This window comes from Crotalus tigris, unplaced genomic scaffold (genome assembly GCF_016545835.1).
Source record: "Crotalus tigris isolate CLP2741 ecotype Arizona unplaced genomic scaffold, ASM1654583v1 scf7180000018371.15429387391:27106975, whole genome shotgun sequence".
Taxonomy (NCBI): domain Eukaryota; kingdom Metazoa; phylum Chordata; class Lepidosauria; order Squamata; family Viperidae; genus Crotalus; species Crotalus tigris.
In genome coordinates, this window is record NW_024096970.1 from 13,893,277 (window position 1) to 13,914,845 (window position 21,569).

A 21,569-nucleotide genomic window follows, 5' to 3' on the forward strand; every position below is an offset into this window, starting at 1 on the left:
TAGCTACGGCAGTATTAGAACTTGCAGTCTCTGGCTTTCTAAGCCTGGTGCCGGACCACTAGGTCAAGCTTGTCTTACCTATCTCTATAGAAATAGAGGATTCCTAAACAGATGCTCTCTCTGCTTTTTACTTTTTCACTTCCCCACAGAATTCTGAAGTTCCCGGCTATGCTTATTTTCCAGTTTCCTTCCAGCAATTTTTGCTTGGTTTTTAAAGTATTCTTAATTTCCCTGTTTTCAGTAAAGAGCCATGGGTATCTTTCTGCATCTACATGATATTTTTCTTATGTTTATTGAGGATGAGTGAGATGTATGAATGTCTATACCTGTCAACTTGTAAGAAGGATATGTTCAGATACCTGTCTTTGGAATCAATGTATCCTGGATCAGTGCCATTACTGATTGGGAAGAGGAAGCTTCTCAATTTGTAGTTCTCCACTATACAATGATAGAAGAATGCAATTATGACCTGTATTAAGGCCTCTAATGAAAAGGCACATCAGTCAGCCAACCCAGCAATCTCTGGATGTGGAGAACAGAATTTTAGAAATCCCAGCTTTTCCCTCTTTAGATCCATGCACAATTAGGTCAGAGGTCCCCAACCTTTACAAATAACTCAAAGCAGCGAACATATCTGATACACCTTCCTCCTCCTATTTTCCCCACAACCTTGTGACACAAGTTGCACTAAGAGTGACTGGCCCAAAGTCACCTAGCTGGTTTTCATAGCTAAGGCAGTATTCCGTGGTGAGAGGTTTTTCCATGGACTGGAAGGTATGTGGTTTTGTGTGCTGCCTGCATCTTACAGCTTGCTTGTTTATGCGGACCGGTTGCTGGCATGACGCGGCCCGGTACTGGTCCACGGACCGGGGATTGGGGACCCCTGAATTAGGTCATAGGCTTCCTTTCTGAATATAATAAATCATAGGTAAAATAATTACTGGAAATGGAATCATTGTCAACATTTCTGCTAATGCTCAAGGATGCCTACAAACTATTGACTTGACTAGTGCTCCTAATTCATGCTAAGCCAGCTAATGATTTATTGCAAAAATTGATAATAGACATTGTACAATATTCAACTGAAGTAAAATTTTAATAGCCTACCATGAATCCTATGGTAGGGGAATCAGCCAAAGAAAATCTAATGCATGACTTCATATAATCCAGTAGATTGACGATTGTAACCGTGATGTGATGGCCACTGTTCATATTCTATGGTGCTTCTTAGGACTATCACCCACCAAACTTGCTTGTTAGGCCATTCCAGGTGTTTCTGTGAGCTACCAGCTCAATTTCAATGAAAGGAATTTGGCTGTTTGCTTGGTAGACACAGACTGCCTCTCCAAGCAACAGAAAATATATCAGTATCAGTATGATTGCTCTATGTTGTTATGTTTGGCTTCAAAGTGCCAGTCTTTGGTAGGGGTTTGAATCTGGTCTGACTTACTATTGATGAAGAAAGCCTATTTAGCTAGTACATGATGGCACATGGGGATGAATCTTGGTAGTAGTACAGCAATAGCAGTTTTCTGAAACTGGTCCTTGATATCACAGTTCAGATTTTACCCAGACCATCCTAATTTGCAAAACAACCTACAAATTCTGCTAGAAATATCAGTACAACAGGAGATATGGGGATGAGTCAGAATATTGCCTTTTACTGATCCCCAAAAGTCATTCCTATGAACTAAAGTACCACTGTATTAAGTCTTCCATTCAAACTAGTGTTGTATTCCTTTCCTATTCCTTTGGTACTAATAAACTACAGTAACACTGTATTAACTCTTCAATCCAAAACAACTATTGTTGTATAAGATCTGTGTTTTCTAGGCAAATGTTGTCCAGCATTTTATATATTTTGGTACAAACCAAACAATAATTGGATGGAATATCCTATTTAGATCTCTATAAAGTCATCATGTACCATTGGGCATGACAATGTACAGCTCTATTAAAAGTCCCAAGTAAGAGACAGATGTGCTGGTGTGCATGGGTATGTGTGTTAGAAATGCTATCACTCCTGACAGCTTGGAACTGTTACAACTACATTGTCCTTCCTGGAATACGTTTTGATTGCCGATGTGTCTAGAGAGCACAGACTTTAAGAATATTTTTATTGCTGTGAAAGCTCAGCAAATGAAATGACCTAGAAAATGTTATCCTCCACAATACAGTGGGGCAAAAAAGTATTTAGTCAGTCACCAATTGTGCAAGTTCTCCCACTTAAAAAGATGAGAGAGGCCTGTAATTGTCATCATAGGTAGACTTCAACTATGAGAGACAAAATGAGAAAACAAATCCAGACAATCACATTGTCTGATTTGGAAAGAATTTATTTGCAAATTATGGTGGAAAATAAGTATTTGGTCACCTACAAACAAGCAAGATTTCTGGCTCTCACAGACCTGTAACTTCTTCTTTAAGAGGCTCCTCTGTCCTCCACTCATTACCTGTATTAATGGCACCTGTTTGAACTTGTTATCAGTATAAAAGACACCTGTCCACAACCTCAAACAGTCACACTCCAAACTCCACTATGGTGAAGACCAAAGAGCTGTCAAAGGACACCAGAAACAAAATTGTAGACCTGGACCCGGCTGGGAAGACTGAATCTGCAATAGGCAAGTAGCTTGGTGTGAAGAAATCATTAGAAAATGGAAGACATACAAGACCACTGATAATCTCCCTCGATCTGGAGCTCCACACAAGATCTCACCCCGTGGGGTCAACATGATCACAAGAATGGTGAGCAAGAATCCCAGAACCACACGGGGGGACCAACGTAACAAAGGCAACCATCAGTAACACACTATGCCGCCAGGGACTCAGATCCTACAGTGCCAGACGTGTCCCCCCTGCTTAAGCCAGTACATGTCCGGGCCTGTCTGAAGTTTGCTAGACAGCATTTGGATGATCCAGAAGAGGATTGAGAGAATGTCATATGGTCGTATGAAACCAAAGTAGAACTGTTTGGTAGAAACACAACTCGTCGTGTTTGGAGGAGAGAGAATGCTGAGTTGCATCCAAAGAACACCATACCTACTGTGAAACATGGGGGTGGAAACATCATGCTTTGGGGCTGTTTCTCTGCAAAGGGACCAGGACGACTGATCTGTGTACAGGAAAGAATGAATGGGGCCATGTATCGTGAGATTTTGAGTGCAAACCTCCTTCCATCAGCAAGGGCATCGAAGATGAAACGTGGTGGGTCTTTCAGCATGACAATGATCCCAAACACACCGCCCGGGCAACGAAGGAGTGGCTTCGTAAGAAGCATTTCAAGGTCCTGGAGTGGCCTAGCCAGTCTCCAGATCTCAACCCTATAGAAAACCTTTGGAGGGAGTTGAAAGTCCGTGTTGCCCAGCAACAGCCCCAAAACATCATTGCTCTAGAGGAGATCTGCATGGAGGAATGGGCCAACATACCAGCAACAGTGTGTGCCAACCTTGTGAAGGCTTACAGAAAACGTTTGACCTCTGTCATTGCCAACAAAGGATATATAACAAAGTATTGAGATGAACTTTTGATATTGACCAATACTTATTTTCCACCATAATTTGCAAATAAATTCTTTCCAAATCAGACAATGTGATTGTCTGGATTTGTTTTCTCATTTTGTCTCTCATAGTTGAAGTCTACCTATGATGACAATTACAGGCCTCTCTCATCTTTTTAAGTGGGAGAACTTGCACAATTGGTGGCTGACTAAATACTTTTTTGTATATGTTACTGAAAAGATTCTATTCCATGTCTTCTATAAATCATAACTTGCTGGACATGGGTTATATTTCTGTGAATTGACATTATTTCTACATATAAAGGGAAACAAATATAATTTAAAATCTTCTGAGGCAATACTAGATTAACAGAAGTTTGTAGTTTCAAGGTTTTGTTTCGAGTTTTTAGTTTTAATAACTCAGGTTTCTAAGAAATCTGACTAATATTTGAGTCGTGCTTGCACCAGACCACATGCTTAAATTTCATCTTCAAAGGGCATGAGGGAGACCTCCAGACATGTAAATAGAGTTTTATCAGTGCAGAGCAGCATTACGATACAGTATACTAATAAACTCTCCAATAGCTTCTTAAGAAAAAGAAACAAGCAAATGCTTAACATTTTTTGAAATACAATTTTCAAAAATTGTTAAGATGAATTGTGGGAAATATAGATATTGCAATCCTGATAAAGTCCTCTGCCCTGCACATCCTTACATTGTTGATGAATGATTGTTCTGCTTAATTGAGGACAGTTCTTAAAAAGCAATTCAGTCCAAGTCTGTTTCAAAGACAAAAAGTACTTGCTCATCCATATTTGGAAAACAAACTGAACAGGTTATCTGGAAACAATCTTTCCCATTCTGATGCAAGCAAGTATTGTATTTAATTTACATGAAGATTTAGCAACAACTCCAGATGCTATGCTGCAATTCCCATTATCCCTTATAATAAATCATGCTATCTGGGCTACTTAGAGGTGGAGTTCAGTAAAATTCATTACTGAATTATGGCAAGAATTTCCAATTTGTATCTGTGGGAAATCAGTCCCCCAGAGAAAGAAATATTTAAAGGGCAGGAAAATATATTTCCTCAAAGGATCTTAAAGAGGCAGAAAAGCATGCCCAGTTTTTCTTAATAGCCCAAGTCTCCCTTCCCTAAGCAGAAACCAGCTCTTTAGAAATTCAGATGTAAACCATCCAGGAAGGTTGGAGGCCCCTCAGCTAGAAGCTTAGAAAGACAAAGACTTCTAAAATCTACATATCCCACCCAAACTCTTACAGGATATAATAGGATTAACACTGAGATACCAAAGGGCACACTCAGACTCAGATCAAAGTTCATGCCACAGGAACAACTTCAAACAAAAGACTCCCAAGGGTATAAAAACCCACTCCCTACATGTGTTCTCTCTCTTTTCTGCCAGAGCCATCTTTCTGTCTAGCTCTCCTCTTCAATAAACTGCAACCTTCTTTCTAAAGCAGTCGCCATGTTGTTCATACCCGGGTTGGACTGAACCATGATGAAGATTTTTCTTCCAACACATCTATACACATAATTTATATGCAAGTTCTCTTTTACTTTGGAAGGAGCTATCTTTCTTCCCTCCATTCTTATCTAATTAATAGCTATTGTGACCAAATACCCCTACAACTATTATTATCAGACTGGAAGATCTCAGCCCAGAAGCAGTGGAAGGACTCTTCTTTTTGAATAGAGATATCTAGAGAGATTGCTTGGACATTCCAATGCATTTGTCATAGTCTTCTATGTAATTTAGGATGATCCTACAGACTAGACCGATTGTCTGTCCTTTGCTTCTATCTGCAGTTTTTCTATTGACTTGGTGTAATAAAATCCTTGATAAATATTCAAATAATAAAAGTCAAGAGCTAATCAGTAGTAGGCTGGTATGTTTATCTCACCATATCTTAACTTTATTTGTGCAAGGAAGGTCCATTCATCAGTTGGCTTCTTTTATCAGCTCATTCTTTTGCAACAATATTATGTATAGCATGATTACTTTTTTTCTGGATAGCTGGCATAACCATTGCACTCTACTATGCAGATTTGGAATCAAGTTATGGGCTTGGCTAAGTAAAGCTTTTAGTGCTACATTTTCATACAATTTTATTCAGCAACTGCATATGACACTTGTGGGGCATGCAAATCATGTTTAAGAATAGGATGCTTATGGACATCAATATGCCCAAGACACCTTCACGGGCAACTACTGAATTATAATTTATTTTTAGGTTCTTTTAGAAACAAATAAGTTGCATCTTGTTTACTCTTGTCTTCCACAGAGAAAGATACACTGGGGTGATAATGTCTTGGAAGGCTAATATGGAGATAGCTAGGAAAGAGCCAAAAACTCTGGTAAAATAGTTTGTGACTCACTAAAATCCAACTGGCATTTGCTTGGAAGCTGGACTTCAGGTAAAAGTTATTTTGTGGTAGCACTCAAATATTAAATATATCCCCCAGTTCAGGAAATTCACATTTAACTGAGAAATGTCGTTGAATCTGCCCAAAAGGTCATTTTAGAGAAATTTAGTTCACAATCAACTGCCAAAAGAAAACTCACAAACAAAAAACAAGGCCACCAATCTTCAACAACTTCTATTTGGAGCTACAGCTAGTGTTCTTTATGGTCTGCAAAGCACTTCTTGTTATTGTAAAAAAATGCTCCCCATTCACATAATCATGATCTGGATGCTTGGCAACCTGCTTACACTTATGACTAGTTGTCCAGCCATCAAGTGCCCACCATTTGCAATCTTCTCAGATTGCTAACAAACACCTCATTTTTTTTCCATCCCCTGCCACAAGGCAGTAAATACATTTTATTGAAGAACGCTTGATTCCAAACAAGTGGGCATCCTCAACCAAAATATTTAAGCAGGCAAGCAAATGAAGAAAGGTGAGGAAAACTGAAAATTCAAGCCCATATTGATGGAAGTGGAGCCCAAACTGGCCCTTAGTTATCCATTTCATAGAACAATACAAATAGAATGGAAACAGAAACAAATAATACAAAGTGACTTGTCTTAAAATTGACAGCTTTGTGTTCCTATATATTCATATATCGCATTGAGCCAACAACAGCAACAATAAAGTTACTATAAAAAACTTAGTATAACATTTGAACTTAACCAGAGTGACTTATAAATTACAGTTAATTCCATGACTGAGTCAAAAGCCAAGATACATAAAAAACTATAGGTTAGCACCCAAATTATTTCCTGACCTGCATTATGTTAATTTTTAGATTTTATTTGTTAGAAAAATTAACAGCAGTGCCTGTTGCTGAAATGGTTTGCATGTAAGCAACTGCATTTCAGATCTATATGTACAACAAAAAAAATCATACATTCCAATTGCAGTTCAAAGTCATAAATAGGCAACAAATGCCAAAGACCAACAAATAAGTAATGAAGACAGCATGCGAAAATTACTCCTAATCTTGGCTATCATTTCTCTTATAAACAAAGTCTAACTCTAAACTTCTCTAACTCATAAGAAACTAAGTCCAGAATCTATATTTGCTTCACTGGATGTTTTTAACACAATGAAAGGTGACAGAGTCCTTATTTTAGGTTTTTACCCAGCTTCTGACTCCGGCATCTTCAGCAACTGATAAGAATTAACTCTCAATCATATGACTATTATTAGCATTCAGTTTTGAAATACGGGATTACTCAATACAGGATTACATTTATAGGGTGAGGCTGCAAGCTTATATACTTTCTCAGGAGCTACGCCTACTAAACTCCTGAGGCTTACTATTAAACAGATATGTATTGAACTGCATTATAAATACACACACAAAATTTATTTTAATATGAAATTAATTTACTCATTTACTTAATAGAGGAGGTAATTGCTAAATCACTTTAGGTAAACTATATTCCACCACAGTGCTTTATTATATAAAGAATCATGGATTTATTTTATATGTGCTATGGGATTATTTTTCACCTATGGTTATTGAATCAACCACTACTGTCTGATTTTATAAGTACACAAAATCATGGTTTATAAACCAGAGTTGCTAAGGCAAAGAATATGTCATGCAAAAATCATTAAGGAAAAATCAGAAATCTTAACATATCTATAGCCCACCTTTACAGCTAAAAGGGTCATCTAGTCCAAGCCAGTATCGGTACAGAAAATCCATTACTAGAGTACCTGATAGATGAATACTTGCCTCTGCTAAAAGGCTTCCAGTAAGTATAAGCAATTCCTAAAACTTTTTTTCACAGGAGTTAGTGTCATAGGTCCTCGCTGTTTTGTATCAAGACCAGGATAGAAATAACTTAACTTTCTAGGTCTTACCACACTTGGGTCAATATATTCCTTAATAGTGGGTGACAAAATCAAAGCACAGAAATGAGGTATTCCATCAAAAACATTACAAAGAATATGAGCTGGATGAACTTGTTAAGGGTGCCTATGATGTTAAGACAATTTAAACCTGATTTATTAAACAAACCCTAACTGGGTTTGTACAGCACATTAAGTGGAAAGATACTAAATACATGAGTGTAATCATAAAATTATTTAATTACATATGTTAATGTTACAGGTAGTCCTCAACTTATGACTATTTGTTCAGCGGTTGTTCAAAATTACCATGGTAACTGAAATAAGAACATGATCCATGTATAAAGTTGCAGCCATTGTAGTAGCCCTGCTTTCATGTGAACAAAATTCAGGCATTTGGCAGCCTGCCCACATTTGCAACTTCAGGGATGTTGCAACTCCCCCTACCCGCCCATCTCCTCTGTTTTGGCTTCCTCACACAGCCCCCCCCCCCCATAGTGGCAGCACCAGGACTGAACTAGACTCCTGGGGCCTTCAACAGTATTAGCCACCTGCCATTGCTCCCAGGCCTTTACTTCAGGCCCTGCATTTCTACTGGAACAGTGAAATGTCACCTTAAGACACATACTGCGACTAGCCATGCCAGCACCATTGTGCACAGTCCCAGTTGCCCCTATTGCCCTGTGCTCCATAGGCTTGGTCGATATCACTGTGAGATTATCTTTTAGTTGTCCATAAATGTGTCTACCCTTGAAGGAGGACTATATTATGGATACTGATGATTCAAAAGATAACAATACACATCACTTCTCCTTCTAAAGTCTTGGTTATTACTTTTCCAAATCTTCCTATAAGCTTCAAGACAGTTGCTCTAATCTAAAATGTTTTCCTCAAGAGAAAGAAATATAGCACCTAAAAAGAAAGTTAAAGCATTTGTAAATTTAAAATGTAGATGCTGATTTGCATATGCATATGGGCTTTTTTAAAAAGTACCTTTATTTAAACAGAAGTGCAAAGGCAAAGATTGGATCTAGGTTTGTTTTTGTGTTGAAGAAAATCAAAGTCTTCCCTTCTTTTCTGTTAAGCCAGTCATGGAGTTAACCACCTTTACATCTTCAACTGTCCATTCCGTAAAATAAGCTATACAGGCTGCAGACTAGCTATTCTTATAATTTTAATCAGCTAGAAAGGGATTATTAATTATTAAATAAATTGGAAATAAATTATATGTGCTTAATTGCTTTAATTTAAATCTATTTAAATTTGAATTGAAATTAATGGTTGGCTTGCATTGATCCCCTCCATTTTTTGTGTTCTGACCTCACCATTTTCAGAAGCTGAACAAGATATTTCACAGAGGTCAAACATTGGTTTTAGTAAAAAAAAAAAAAAAAAAAAGCCTATGTATCCCTCTTTAAAATGGAAGATCCACTCTGTAAAATAACCTAAAATAAACTGAAAGCATACCAGGAATAGAGCTGCACTAGGAATGCTTCCAGATAGATAATGTCTAACTATCAATCCAAAAGCATTCTATACTTTATGTGTCCCTTTTTGTGTCCCATTCCTCCCCTTTACCTTGCATCTTGTGAAAAAACACACTCAAGAGTATTAGAAATAGAAAATGTTATTTGGCTGTCCAGTATACAATTCTTTGAATCAAGCAAAATTATAGTGAAACAGCGGTTCTCAACCTATGGGTCGCGACCCCATTTGGGGTCGATCGACCATTTCAAGGGGGTCGCCAAGCAAGGCTGTCCGCCATTTTTTCCCCTTTTCCGGCAGGTGCCTTACCTCCCTTGGGCTGGGCCAGCTGGTGGCCCAGCCGGTGGTCGGCCTGCTCCGTCTCTGCCGCTTGCCAACTCTGCCTCGGCCGGCGCAGGGGGCAGCACCACGCATGCACGGTGCTCCCGGGCAGGGAAAGTCCTCGACTTATGACCGGTTGGGTAGTCCTCGACTTACGACCGGTTTAGTCCTTGACTTATGACCGGTTGGGGATCGCAGCATTAAAAAGGTTGAGAACCACTGATCTAGAAGCATCCAGAAGGTCAGACATATTGGACTAATGGTAGATGTAATCTCCCCCCCAATCAACACTAATAAATTGGCATCTTTTTCTCAATTCTCACCCCTCCTTTTCAGAATTCCTCTAATTAGAAATCCCTATATCTAATGAGAGAAATCACCAAAGAATTTTTTATGAAAGAAAGTAATTGGTTAAACACCTGAAATGATGTATGTCAGAAAATCAGCATTATGAGCTAGAAAATATTTGGTGAACTCCTTATTTCATAATCAGAATCAGCCGTTCTGACACATCTACAGAAACTTTAATCCTCTGCTTATTTTTGTGTATATTTTGAGGAATCCAGAAATCAAGGTAGGATTGTTCATGGAAGTTCACAATAAACTATTACAATCATCTATTTGATAGCGAATGGGACCAAACTTTGATATCTTTTGCATTAATCACCCTATCTGCACATTTTAGCTTTACTAAATGTTCTACATTTCATAGCCAAAATTAGTTTGTATAGTTAATGAAACTGCTGCCACAGTTTTGCCACTTGTTTCCTTATCTGCTACATTTTGCAAGCATTTGTTGACTTTAGATTATGTTTATACTGCTGTGATTTTAAAGTCTTGTGAAACAAGCAGTGCCCTGTGTATAAAGTAGACATACAAGACTTTATATTACCTACTATTTCCACAGTTGTAAATCTGTTATATTGATTTAGGAGATTAGATTAGCCTGTGAATATAAATATTAATTTAACCAGTAGGCTAGCCAAAGTTATATGACAAATGAATACCACTTTTTGATATGTTCCATTGCCTTGTAAACCTGTCTAGAAAATGATGATCTATAATAAACAAAAGACAAAATGTTCTTATTATTTTAAACTGAACAAGAGAATTACACCTATGCTTAAAAGTCCATATTGATTTAAGAGAAATTGAGAATAAACAGAAATCTGGGAACATTTACCAGATCAGTGATTTGAAAATACTGTAGTATCATTCCATTCCAAAAGAGTATTTATTGTCAGGCACAAAGAATCAGGACAATTCATAAGGTCACAGTATAGATTTATTTAAGCCTATGCACAAGAATCTGGTCAACTAAAGTTCAACACTAAATTGGAGTCAGACAAAACTCAGCAGTACTTTTTCGTGCGGCTGCTGATAAAAACAGGATCGCCAACATGATCGTCAATGTCCGATAACGGATATGGCACAAGAAGAAGGGTTGCAGTTTGGGCACTCGGTCTCTAAAAGGTTCGCCATCACTGGCTTAGAGTGTAAACCCAACCAGTGTTTGAACCAGATAACCAAGTGTATTTTGAAAAGGCCCAGGGACTGTATGCTATGTTTCTGGAAAGTGTTAATGGATTCTCAGTGGGAGGCTATTATAAAAATAATAAGTCCCTTTAAAATGTATTGTCCAGGCCAAGTTATTTTGCTGCCTAAACTCTCTAAATTCATTAAAATTCCCCATGGGGGTTAAAGATACACAATAACTCAGATGGCAAACTGATGTCCTCCAATTGTTCTGAATGACAGTTCCCACAATTGCTTGCTAGTACTCATTCAGACTAGAACTGATGGGACTTAAAGCCCCTCCCAAATCTAGAGGCCAGTAGATCTCCTCATGAAATACAATTTTTCAGTGTGCATTAGAAGACTATAACGGAAATGTGACTAACATTGCTTTTCCAAAGAACGCTTAGTCCCCTATTCAAAGCCCTCCTGGCCAGAGAAGCTGAGAAAGGAAACCACAAACACAGTTTCCATCTCACAACAACCCTAAAGTTTGAGACAGCAACATTAGGTAATAGTTCTTTAATAATCCAGATAATTTTTTCCAGATTGTAGAGCTAACTACCTGATAGATCAAGTCATGGTACATTAAACTTCATCTGAATTTAGAATGTTGATGAAAATAACAGCAACATTCTAATAAGAAGAATATAGTCCATAGGTCAGACTCGGGGCTAACTAAAGTCCTGTTTCATCTTTCCTTAGGTTTAATACTTAATGGTATTGAATTTTTAGTATATATTACACATAAACTAATATTTATTCAGGACAATAAACTACTCTAAATTATAACAAACACTGTAAAACTCAACATAATCCATAGCAGCCAATTGTGCACACATTTAAAAACATTTGTTAAAAAGCATACCTGTCTTTGATTCTGAATGACATAATTGGGCAACTTGGTTTTTCAACTTTTGCTGTGTAACAGAAATGAAGAATTCTCTTAATTTGTGATAAGAGAAATACAAACTCAGGACTTACCAAAAACAGTTAATGGAAAAAAAGGCTACTAGTAGTATCAAGAATCTAAGAAAGGACAACCAAAGGAAAATTAGGAGGCAAGGCAACAGCACTGTTAAGGCAAAATATTTTGTTTCTAAAGGACTGATATAAAGTTTGGTGTGTGTGTGGGATGGATGGATGGATGAACAATTCACTTGGAAAAAAAACACATGGAGATTCTTCACAATAGCTTGTCATTCCAAAGTTTGCATCTGAAGAACTCATTCACTAAAATAAGGGAGGAAGATTTATTGTTTTCACATCTCACACAGACATGCATTAAGAAAAAGGGAATTATTCTATTGCATTCCTAATTTTATTTATGGCTGGAATTAACAAGTTAGGTTGGATCTTATCAGTTCTACGTTTCTGGAATTAAAATGCAGATAATTTGTGCAAGAAGACTTAAGACTAAGTTAAAATTAGTGGAATTGAAGTTAAACTGCCATTCATCAAGATATCCCTGCCATTTTTCTTTCAGCACAAGAATAAATGCATTGTTTTCACACTGGCTAGCTGAGTTTATACATATTTAAAATGTGAACAAGTCATAAACTGGATTCATACATTGTTTGTTGAGTAAGCCACTATTTGGTTAATTTGATTTATTCTTGAGCCCAGTTCTTTATGGGTTCTAAAACACAGTTAAACAAACAGGTTTGTGAGCACAGCCATAATATCCTAATTCACACAATGCTGAACTAAAAGCAAACAAAGCACATTATGGATTATGATGGACTTACTACTTTTACAACTCATTTTTTACTAACAGAAGCTCAAAGCGGTACTAAACATTCCCTCCTGTACCAAAGGTGCTTTCTTCAAAAGGCAACTGGATTTTGCTTTTCCTTGAAGATGTTCCGCTTCTCATCCAAGAAGCTTCTTCAGAACTGAAGTGTCTTGGATGAGAAGTGAAACCTCTTTAAGGAAAAAGAAAGTCCAGTTGCTCTTTGAAAAAAGCATCTTTGGGACAACCACAACCTGGGTGACTGAGAATCTCCATTCCTGTTTTTCCACACATCCTCTGAGGATGGTTGAGGTTGAGAACAAGACTGGTCCAAAGTCATCCACTTAGCTTCCATGAGTGAGAAACTGGTCTCTCCTCTTGTCCCATAATTACTGCTCCATGTTGATTTTCGTACCAATGCAGATATTTGTTCCTGCTGCAGCGAATTGTTTTGCGAACGGCCGTTAATAGGATACAGAACTTTTCACTGCCAGCCCTTTCTGCATTTCATTTTCCTTTAACCTCATTAATTAGAAACTCCACCAGACGATGGCTGCTTACAACTCAATATAAGGCTTCATGAATCGGGGTATACAGCGTGCAAAAGTATAGAACATGAACGGGACCGATGCCTTTTGCTGGCGAGCCCAAAATAAAGTCTCAAAAGCGAGCATCGCTCCCCCTGCTTTTCAAAAATGCTAACCAGAGACCCACCGCGTCACACAACCTACCACGTGACCCCGCATTTAATTCTGAAGCCGCTCGCTATAGCCAACTGACCCCGCCTGTCCCCCACCCCAACTTTCCAACTCCCGTTTCCAAAGTGATACTTCAGAGACGCAGCTTCATCCCCCCCCCCGACGCACGCATGCTTCCGTCTCTGTCCGCGCATGCTCCGTAGCAAGACGGAGGCGCCAACCGCTGTGATAGGGAGGAAAATCTCAAAGGGTGCCGCCATATTGCGGATCTGTCAGCGGACGCGGCGCTGCCGCAAATCCGGCAAGCCCCCGAGGGAAAAGAGCTCGCCGCCGCGGCCCTCAGAACGTCTCCGGAGCGCTACCGGGCAAGCTGTGCAATCGGCATCTCCCGGTCCAGCTGTTATTCCCCCTCCGATCGACTCAAAATCAGTTGTCTAGACCTTCGAGAGCAAGCATCCGTCGAGAGCTGGCCGCCCCCGGCGCCTTAGTTCGGCAGGTGAGGAGGCGAGTTAGGCAGGGAGAGAAGTTACGTGCTTGTGTTTATTGTGGCCACCACTAGGCCGCTCTTCGCCTTGTCCTATGTTGTCTCCCGCGGGTCTCCCTAAAGCCTCGCCCCCCCTCCCCCCGAGATAGCTTCCTATAACCTGGCGCTCTCCAGAAGTAGCGGACTTAGGGCTGTCCCACGCCAGCTTGCTTGAGGGAACCGAGGTCCACAATCCGCTCTGGGACAGGCGTTGGAGAAGTGGCGCCGCTTCCCGGCACGCAGGCTGCAGTGGGATGTGTAAAAAGCGGTGCTCGCTGTCTCCGGTTATTTATGAAGGACGGGCGGAGAATGTTGCTTTCCTTTGCCCACTGCGATTTCTCCTCTTTTCCTGACAGCTAAGCGTATTCCAGCGCTTCCTTCTGCCAAATTTCCCCCTTCCCCGCATTTTCCCTTCAGCCCCAGGTAGAAAAAAAGGGGTGTGTGGTTAAATCAGTTCACTCACGGTTTTGCATCACTTACCCATAAAGTTAACTAACAAGGTACAGATATTTAAATCGTAGATTTCCCCTTCGCCGGAGGTGCTCGCAAATTTATTGCGGATAGATTGGGGGAGGGGGGGAGGAGAATACCTGAAGTTATAAGAAGTGGACTAAACATGAATCCTCTAAGTCGGGGCTAGGTAAAGTAAGTTCCCTGAGACATAGCGGGTTTTGCTCCTAAAGAAGAGTTTCTGATTCTTAATCGTATATGTGCTTGCTTGCAAGTATGTATTCACTACTACCTCTAGTAAAGACAGCAATTCTAGGTAACAATATGGAAGCAGACTGCATTAAGGTGCATGATTTCTAACACTGAGAAAGTTTCTATACAAGAAAGATGTTGAGATATATAGTACCTATATCAAGAAATTTTATCTCTGTTTCCAAGGAAGAGCTAGATATTGTTTAGATTCTTTCTCTTTTCATGCTGCTAGTAAAATCATAAAGGCTTAATGAAAACAAGGGAGCTAAAATATTTCCATTATGTGCCTTAACGAGTTGTAAGTGGGGACAAATACATTAACGTATTTGTTAACGGTACACAAATGTTTCAAAGTTCAAACATTCTGAGTTTACGGTGTTCTCATTTCAAACTTGAAAGTAATTTTTAAATCTGAGATAACTCTTTCCATCTTACTAAAAGTATTCTAACGTTTTTTTAAACCATTCTGAAAGTGTTTCTTATCTGAAAGAGCCATGTTTTGCCTTCAGAAAAGGACATTTGAACTCAGAACGTTTGTGGAATGGTGAGAAAGTGTATTTCGGGCAGCTCATTTTGAACTTGAAACACTTTTAAATGTTTGAGTTTGAAATATTTCAGTTAAACTGTTGCGTCCATGTGGTCAGCTCTGCAAAAGCTGTACTCAGTTTCCTGTCATTCAGTTTATTAGGAGGCCGGGAGAAGTCTAGAGGATTTGCTAACAGGAAAAACAAGGTTATTGGAGAGAGAAATGTTTCTCCAGATTCTAATTACTTCCTTTGCCTTACTTGGTCTTGTTGGATTCCATTACTTAAATCCAGCATTAAAAAGCTAAAGAATTTTGAATTTTAAAAGTAAAGGTATAGGTTTCCACTGACCAGTTGTGTCCAATTCTAGGGGACAGGGCTTATCTCGGTTTCCTAGCTGAGGAAGCCAGCATTGTCAGAAGATGCTTCTGTGTTCATGTGGCCAGCTCACAGAATAATGTTACCTTCCCACTGAAGTGGTATCTATTTATCTACGTGCATTTGCATGCTTTTGAACTGCTAGGTTGGCAGGAGCTGGAGCAAGAACGGGAACTCCCCTGTCACATGGTGCTTGGTCTCAAATGCCAACTTTCCGGTTGACAAGCCTAGTATCTTAATCGTGAGGCCACCATGCCCCTAATTTTTACTTCACAATAAAATCTTAATTTTACCCCACAACAAAATATCAGGAGTAGTACAAGAATTGAGTCAGGTGTCCTAATTATATAACAGATAGACACAGATGTGAAAACTTTTATAGTTTTGCAAAATTCTACATTTACGAAATGTTAGTGGTTCATTTAGTTTGAGCATCCACTTATGGGTTCATGATAAAACCAGAAAAAATTAGTTTAATAAAAATGACCTTGTATGAAACTGTTCCAAAGTAATGGCCTGTTGTTAAAAACAAATAACATTTTATTAATGCCTGGTTTTAATATATTCAATTACATAATGAGTATAGACAGCTTGAAAAATTTGGTTGTAATTCCACTTGTTAAAGTCCCATTGACCTAAGTGTAATATAGGCAACTTTCATATATAATTGTAGTATTTTAAATCCATAATTCTTTTGTGCTTTAAGAACAGAACAGCAGCTGCAGTGGATGACAGTATAGTTTGAATTAAATGACATGTGAAATGCATTTTTAAAAATCTCTCTCTTGCTTTTTCTTTTGTAAAATAGCAGAAGGGGGGCTTTGATGTATGAAGACTGGTTCTAAACTTTCTCTTGTGTTCTCATTATATATATATATATATATATATATATATATATATATATATATATATATATATATATATACACAAACACACATACATACACACACACACACACACACACATACACACACACACATTCTTATGTATTTTATTTCTTTGAGGGAAAGTAGGCAGGAGTGCAGATAGCTTCAAGAGATGTTATTTTTGGGGGGTGAACTTTATCACAGGAGGAATTACTTTTTCCCATGGCTATTATTAAATGTAACATTTAGATGTTGAATTCACTAATTCATTCAATATACCTTCTTCTTTAGCCCGAGAGTCAATTGATTTCAATCAAGTGCCTACTTTAGGAAAATCACAAGGAGAGAATAAAAACAATACTCTTCACTTTTGCTTCTGGCAGCTGATATTCAAGGCATAGTCTTCCTAAATATGCTGATAGAATGTTTTTCTAGAGTTTAGACCATTTTAAAAGCTATCCTATGATAATTAGTTTTAAGGTCTCAGCCCAACTCACTTCGTGGAGTTGTTGTTACAGAGAAAATAGGAGGAAGGAATATTAGGTTTGTTTGCCATCTTGAGTTATTCATAAAAAAGGGCAGAATTTTTTAAAAAAAAATCTAAGAAAGTTAATTATACAGTCTGTAAAGAAGTGATTCTTTTACAAATATTCTGAAAATCCTATTTCCTTTGGGGGTGAGATGGCTTTGTATTTTAATATTAATATGAGTGAAGGCTCTGTTGATCCTTTTTGAGTGAAGGCTCTGTTGATCCTTTTTATCATATTGATAAATCTTGATATGTGCAGGTTACTTTCTTCATCTCTGACCCCAGATTTCTAGTATGTTGACTATAAACAACAGTATCCCTGCAGATACTATACCTGCCAGCATCTTTGTCTCTCCTTACTTTCTAATATATTTTTAAAATGTTTAAAAATGAATATATGAACAATGTTGTAAAGCAAAATATCAGCCTCCTGTATCATTTTTCAAGAACGCATCTGAGCCATCAGTAATGGCTATAACCCATTGCTTATTTTGGAAAGCTTTCTTTCTTTCTTCCTCTCCAGAAAAAAAAAATCCAAGGGAAACTAGTATTTATAGGGAACATCCTGAGTGGTAGAAGGCAACTTCACCACTTCATATAAATGCTTCGTAACTGACTATTCACCATTGCAAGCTTTTTGTGGCAATCAATATAATATGCTATAGAAATTGATCTACTGACTCAAAAAGGGTTGTGGATATTTGCCCTGAACGCCTTTGAGCCTAATAATGGAGATAACAGGTTTTTCTTTATAAAAAAACAAATCTCTAATACTGTATTAAAGTAAAGGCAAACTCAATGGTATTGTGTTAAGGCAAATATTTTTACACAATTATTTTCAAATATGACTGTCATCAATTTATTTTAAGGCTTGAAATTAAGAATCTTTGTTTCTTATTGTGATTTTTTTCACCAATTTATCCACAAAGATAGCAGTTCAGGCCCTTTGTGAACAAACTTAAAAGTTTGAGATGATTTATATTAAAGTCAATCACTTAACTTTTCATTGGATTTCATTTGATGTTGAATAGATTATTCATCCAAATTTGAATATATCTTTTTGGTAATCCATGATATTTTCAGCCTGTTAAAAAAAATGTCAATCCCCTCCCCCTCTTCCAGACACATTGTAAATATATGGTCCAAAATTTTAACCAGTTTTAGTCTCCCAAGAAGGCCTATATTCTTGTCCCATGTTTAGGGATGCATGTTTAGAATCTCAGTGAATGACTTTTAAAAAACTGTTATCCTAGCTACTGATTCACAGTTTTAAAATACTGTAATGAATGTACTTTAATTTACTGGATGAAACGGATTATTTTGCACAAGGTTTTTTCTTTAAAAATGTGATAGTAAATGTAACATTAATAGCATTTTGTGGTGTCTGAGGGAATGGCATACTAATTTCTGTTTTATATGGTTTATGATGATGTTGGAAAATGTGTGTCATTTTAACATCTAAAAGATTGATGTAGGTGTTTTGGAATTTGAAACCTTCAGTCTTGTTTATAATTGACACTTAGGAATCCAAAACATTTCTCTAATTATGGCTTATAAGATACTAATTTCAAGGAGAGTAGGATCTAAGAATAAAATATAATGATTAATACATATTGGAAAATAAGTGCTGCTCTTTGATTACATGAAGATCTACATCTGGGGTATGGCAATATATATATTTAAAAGTATCTTAATGTTTTCAGTAAACTTCATGTGCAAGATAAAAATAAAAATGATGATCAAATTATCCTTTTTCATATATATAAATGCTTTACAGATATTTTTAAGAATAATGAATATTGAATTTTAAACTATTTAATATAAATCCCCAAAGTATCAACTAGAAGTTGTTAAGTATATGAAATAGCTAATCAACAAGTAGCATAACATATTTTTGACAAAAATATCACTACAATATACTATGTTTGAAAGTGGTGGTCAAATGATTTTTTTGATTACAGATTTAAAATGCTTTAGACTAGAGGATCTTCCCATGGCTCTTTAGAAATTGGTTGGTTGGAGAGCAGTAATCTGTGAATTCAGCTAAAAACTTGCAAGAAAATACAGTTAGTCCTCGACTTACAACCATAATTGAGTCCAAAATTTCTGTTGCTAAGCGAGACAATTTTTAAGTGAGTTTTGCCCCATTTTACAAACTTTCTTGCCACAGTTGTTAAGTGAATCTCTACAGTTGTAAAAATAGTAATACAGTTTTTAAGTGAATCTGGCTTCCCTATTGACTTTGTTTGTCAGAAGGTTTCAAAAGGGGATAACATGATTCTAGGACACTGCAACTGTCATAAATATGAATCAGTTGCCAAGTATCTGAATTTTGATCATGTGACCATGCAGATGCTGCAATGGTTGTAAGAGTGAAAAACAGTCACAAGTCACTTTTTCAGTTTTAACTTTGAATAATATTAAATGAACTGTTGTAAGTCGAGGACTAACTGTACAAAGATCCACATCACACAAAGTTGGTGGGAGAACCATTTTGAGGAGACTGCATAAGTGAAAGATGGTTAAGAATTGCATTAAATAAATAAAATTAAAGCACAGTGCAGCCAAATTAACTTATAATGTAGGGAGAGATACTGTAATTCACAAATCCCCTGTAAAACGGGGAATATTGTATTAGGAGAATAATACAATATTATAATACAATACAATTTTAAAGCATGTCTCATGCACAGCTCTGCATCTTTCCATAATACAGGAATTGATTTTTGCACTGTAACTACGACTTTAATGGCAAACAGTATAATTATATTTTTCTTCTAGTTTAGGGGTGTCAAACTGCCGGCCCGCGGGCTGGATGCGTCATCAGGAAGCCACGCCCACCCCATTGCCGGCAATGGCAAAACTGTCCCGATAACGTTGCACGTTGCAAGTTTGACATGTCTGTTCTGGTTGCTTAATTTATTAAAGTTGCTTTATGACAACATACTGCAAATTGGTTGGAGTATAAAAAAGGAGAAAGTTGGAAATTAAATATTTACCTATATTTTTAAGGATTTATTATTATAAATAATATAGTGGAGATTTTGTCCACTAATTTATATTTTTTAAATCAAGTTTTTTAAATATACTCTACTTGTTACTATTTAATAATGTCAATAATTGTATAACTTCAGTAATTATATTTTCTTGAAACATTCTTTTAAACAAAAGGATTATAACAAAACTAAAAAAAATAAAATGAGCACAGAGGGGTGTGGATAAACTTTTTAAAAGAGAAAATGTATATAATATCACTGTATATGCTATATACTAAATAAAGTTTTAACTGTTAAAAAAATTAAAAAGCTATTTACTAGTTACCTTTCTAATGCTTAAATTGACACCATAAATGAATATATACATTTAAATAAAAATGTTCAACCAATTGGGATAGAAAGTAAGTTTCACAAAAGTAAAAATAAGTATATTCTATTTCCAAAGCTGTGCTTTGCATAAGTGGACTTCAATTCTTAAATTAATTTGATCAAATGACAAATTTTATGTTTACATGTAAATTACAGCAAACTTTTAAATTATTTTATTATAAAGATATATCTTATATTCTTTCATTCATTTTCATTCATTATTTAATTCTAATTCTATGCAATTTCCTTACCACTAGTAGGTTTGGAGGATTGTTAACAATATAATAAGCTTGCTACTCTTAGCAGAAATTAACATACATGAAGAGATAAAATTATAATAGGTTCTTAACAAGTCCTTAGTGTGTAATTTAACTATGTGATGTTGGAGTGATGTAATAAAGCAGACTTAATAAATATAATTTAAGAAAGATAGTACTCAATGGATATGATGCTAACTAATCTTAGTTCCATGTTTTGGTTTGTTCATATGATTTGTAATCTAGCTAAGACCTGTGTAGAAACAGATGATAGAAACAGAAATAGCTATTTTTTAAAATCCTTTTGGAATAATAATAATATAGTAGGCCTTAGATTTACTTTGTTCTATGTGTTCTAAATAAATTCTAAGCTGTTTTATGTTTAAAATATCTTGGAATTTTTTTATGGCTGCTGTTTTTAGTATTTATTAGGACCTCTTCAGATTCAGTTGAATCTTAATATTTTTTCCACTAATCTTGCCCTAGCAACTAACTATGGAGCAAAAATATATGATCAAAATGCAGTTGTAAGATCCAATTATCATTAAAACTTGTAATTCATAAAGTACTACATATTGAGATCTGTCCTATTGCTTTACAGTTTATTCTTCCATTAAAACATAGGAACTAGTTGAAGAATAGTATACATGTATATTCTTTTACTCAGGTAAACTATTGTAGTTTGGAAAATTACTGTATGAATATTTCACAATAGATTAATATAATATAAACTATATACAATTATTTTGTTTTAGCAGAAGAAAAGAGAAGAGTGAGTAAGAAAAAGAGAAGAAAAGGAAAATGCCGAAACCAGTAAGTAACCTATATGGAACCTTAATAGTCTTTGATG

At 36.7% G+C, this 21,569-nt stretch overlaps 1 protein-coding gene across 4 annotated transcripts in view; it reads left to right on the plus strand.

Annotated features, from left to right (window-relative positions):
- The first annotated feature begins 13,797 nt into the window (after positions 1-13,797).
- Positions 13,798-21,569, plus strand: part of LOC120311708 (radixin) — a 73,585-nt gene continuing 65,813 nt past the window's right edge. For 3 of the 4 annotated variants that reach the window (XM_039351522.1, XM_039351521.1, XM_039351519.1), the window contains exons 1-2: positions 13,798-14,071; positions 21,475-21,532. In XM_039351522.1, the coding sequence (XP_039207456.1) occupies positions 21,521-21,532 (12 nt within the window). In that variant the 5' untranslated portion in view covers positions 13,798-14,071; positions 21,475-21,520. The remainder of the gene's footprint in view (positions 14,072-21,474; positions 21,533-21,569) is intronic. The other variant, XM_039351520.1, reaches the window with a different exon arrangement.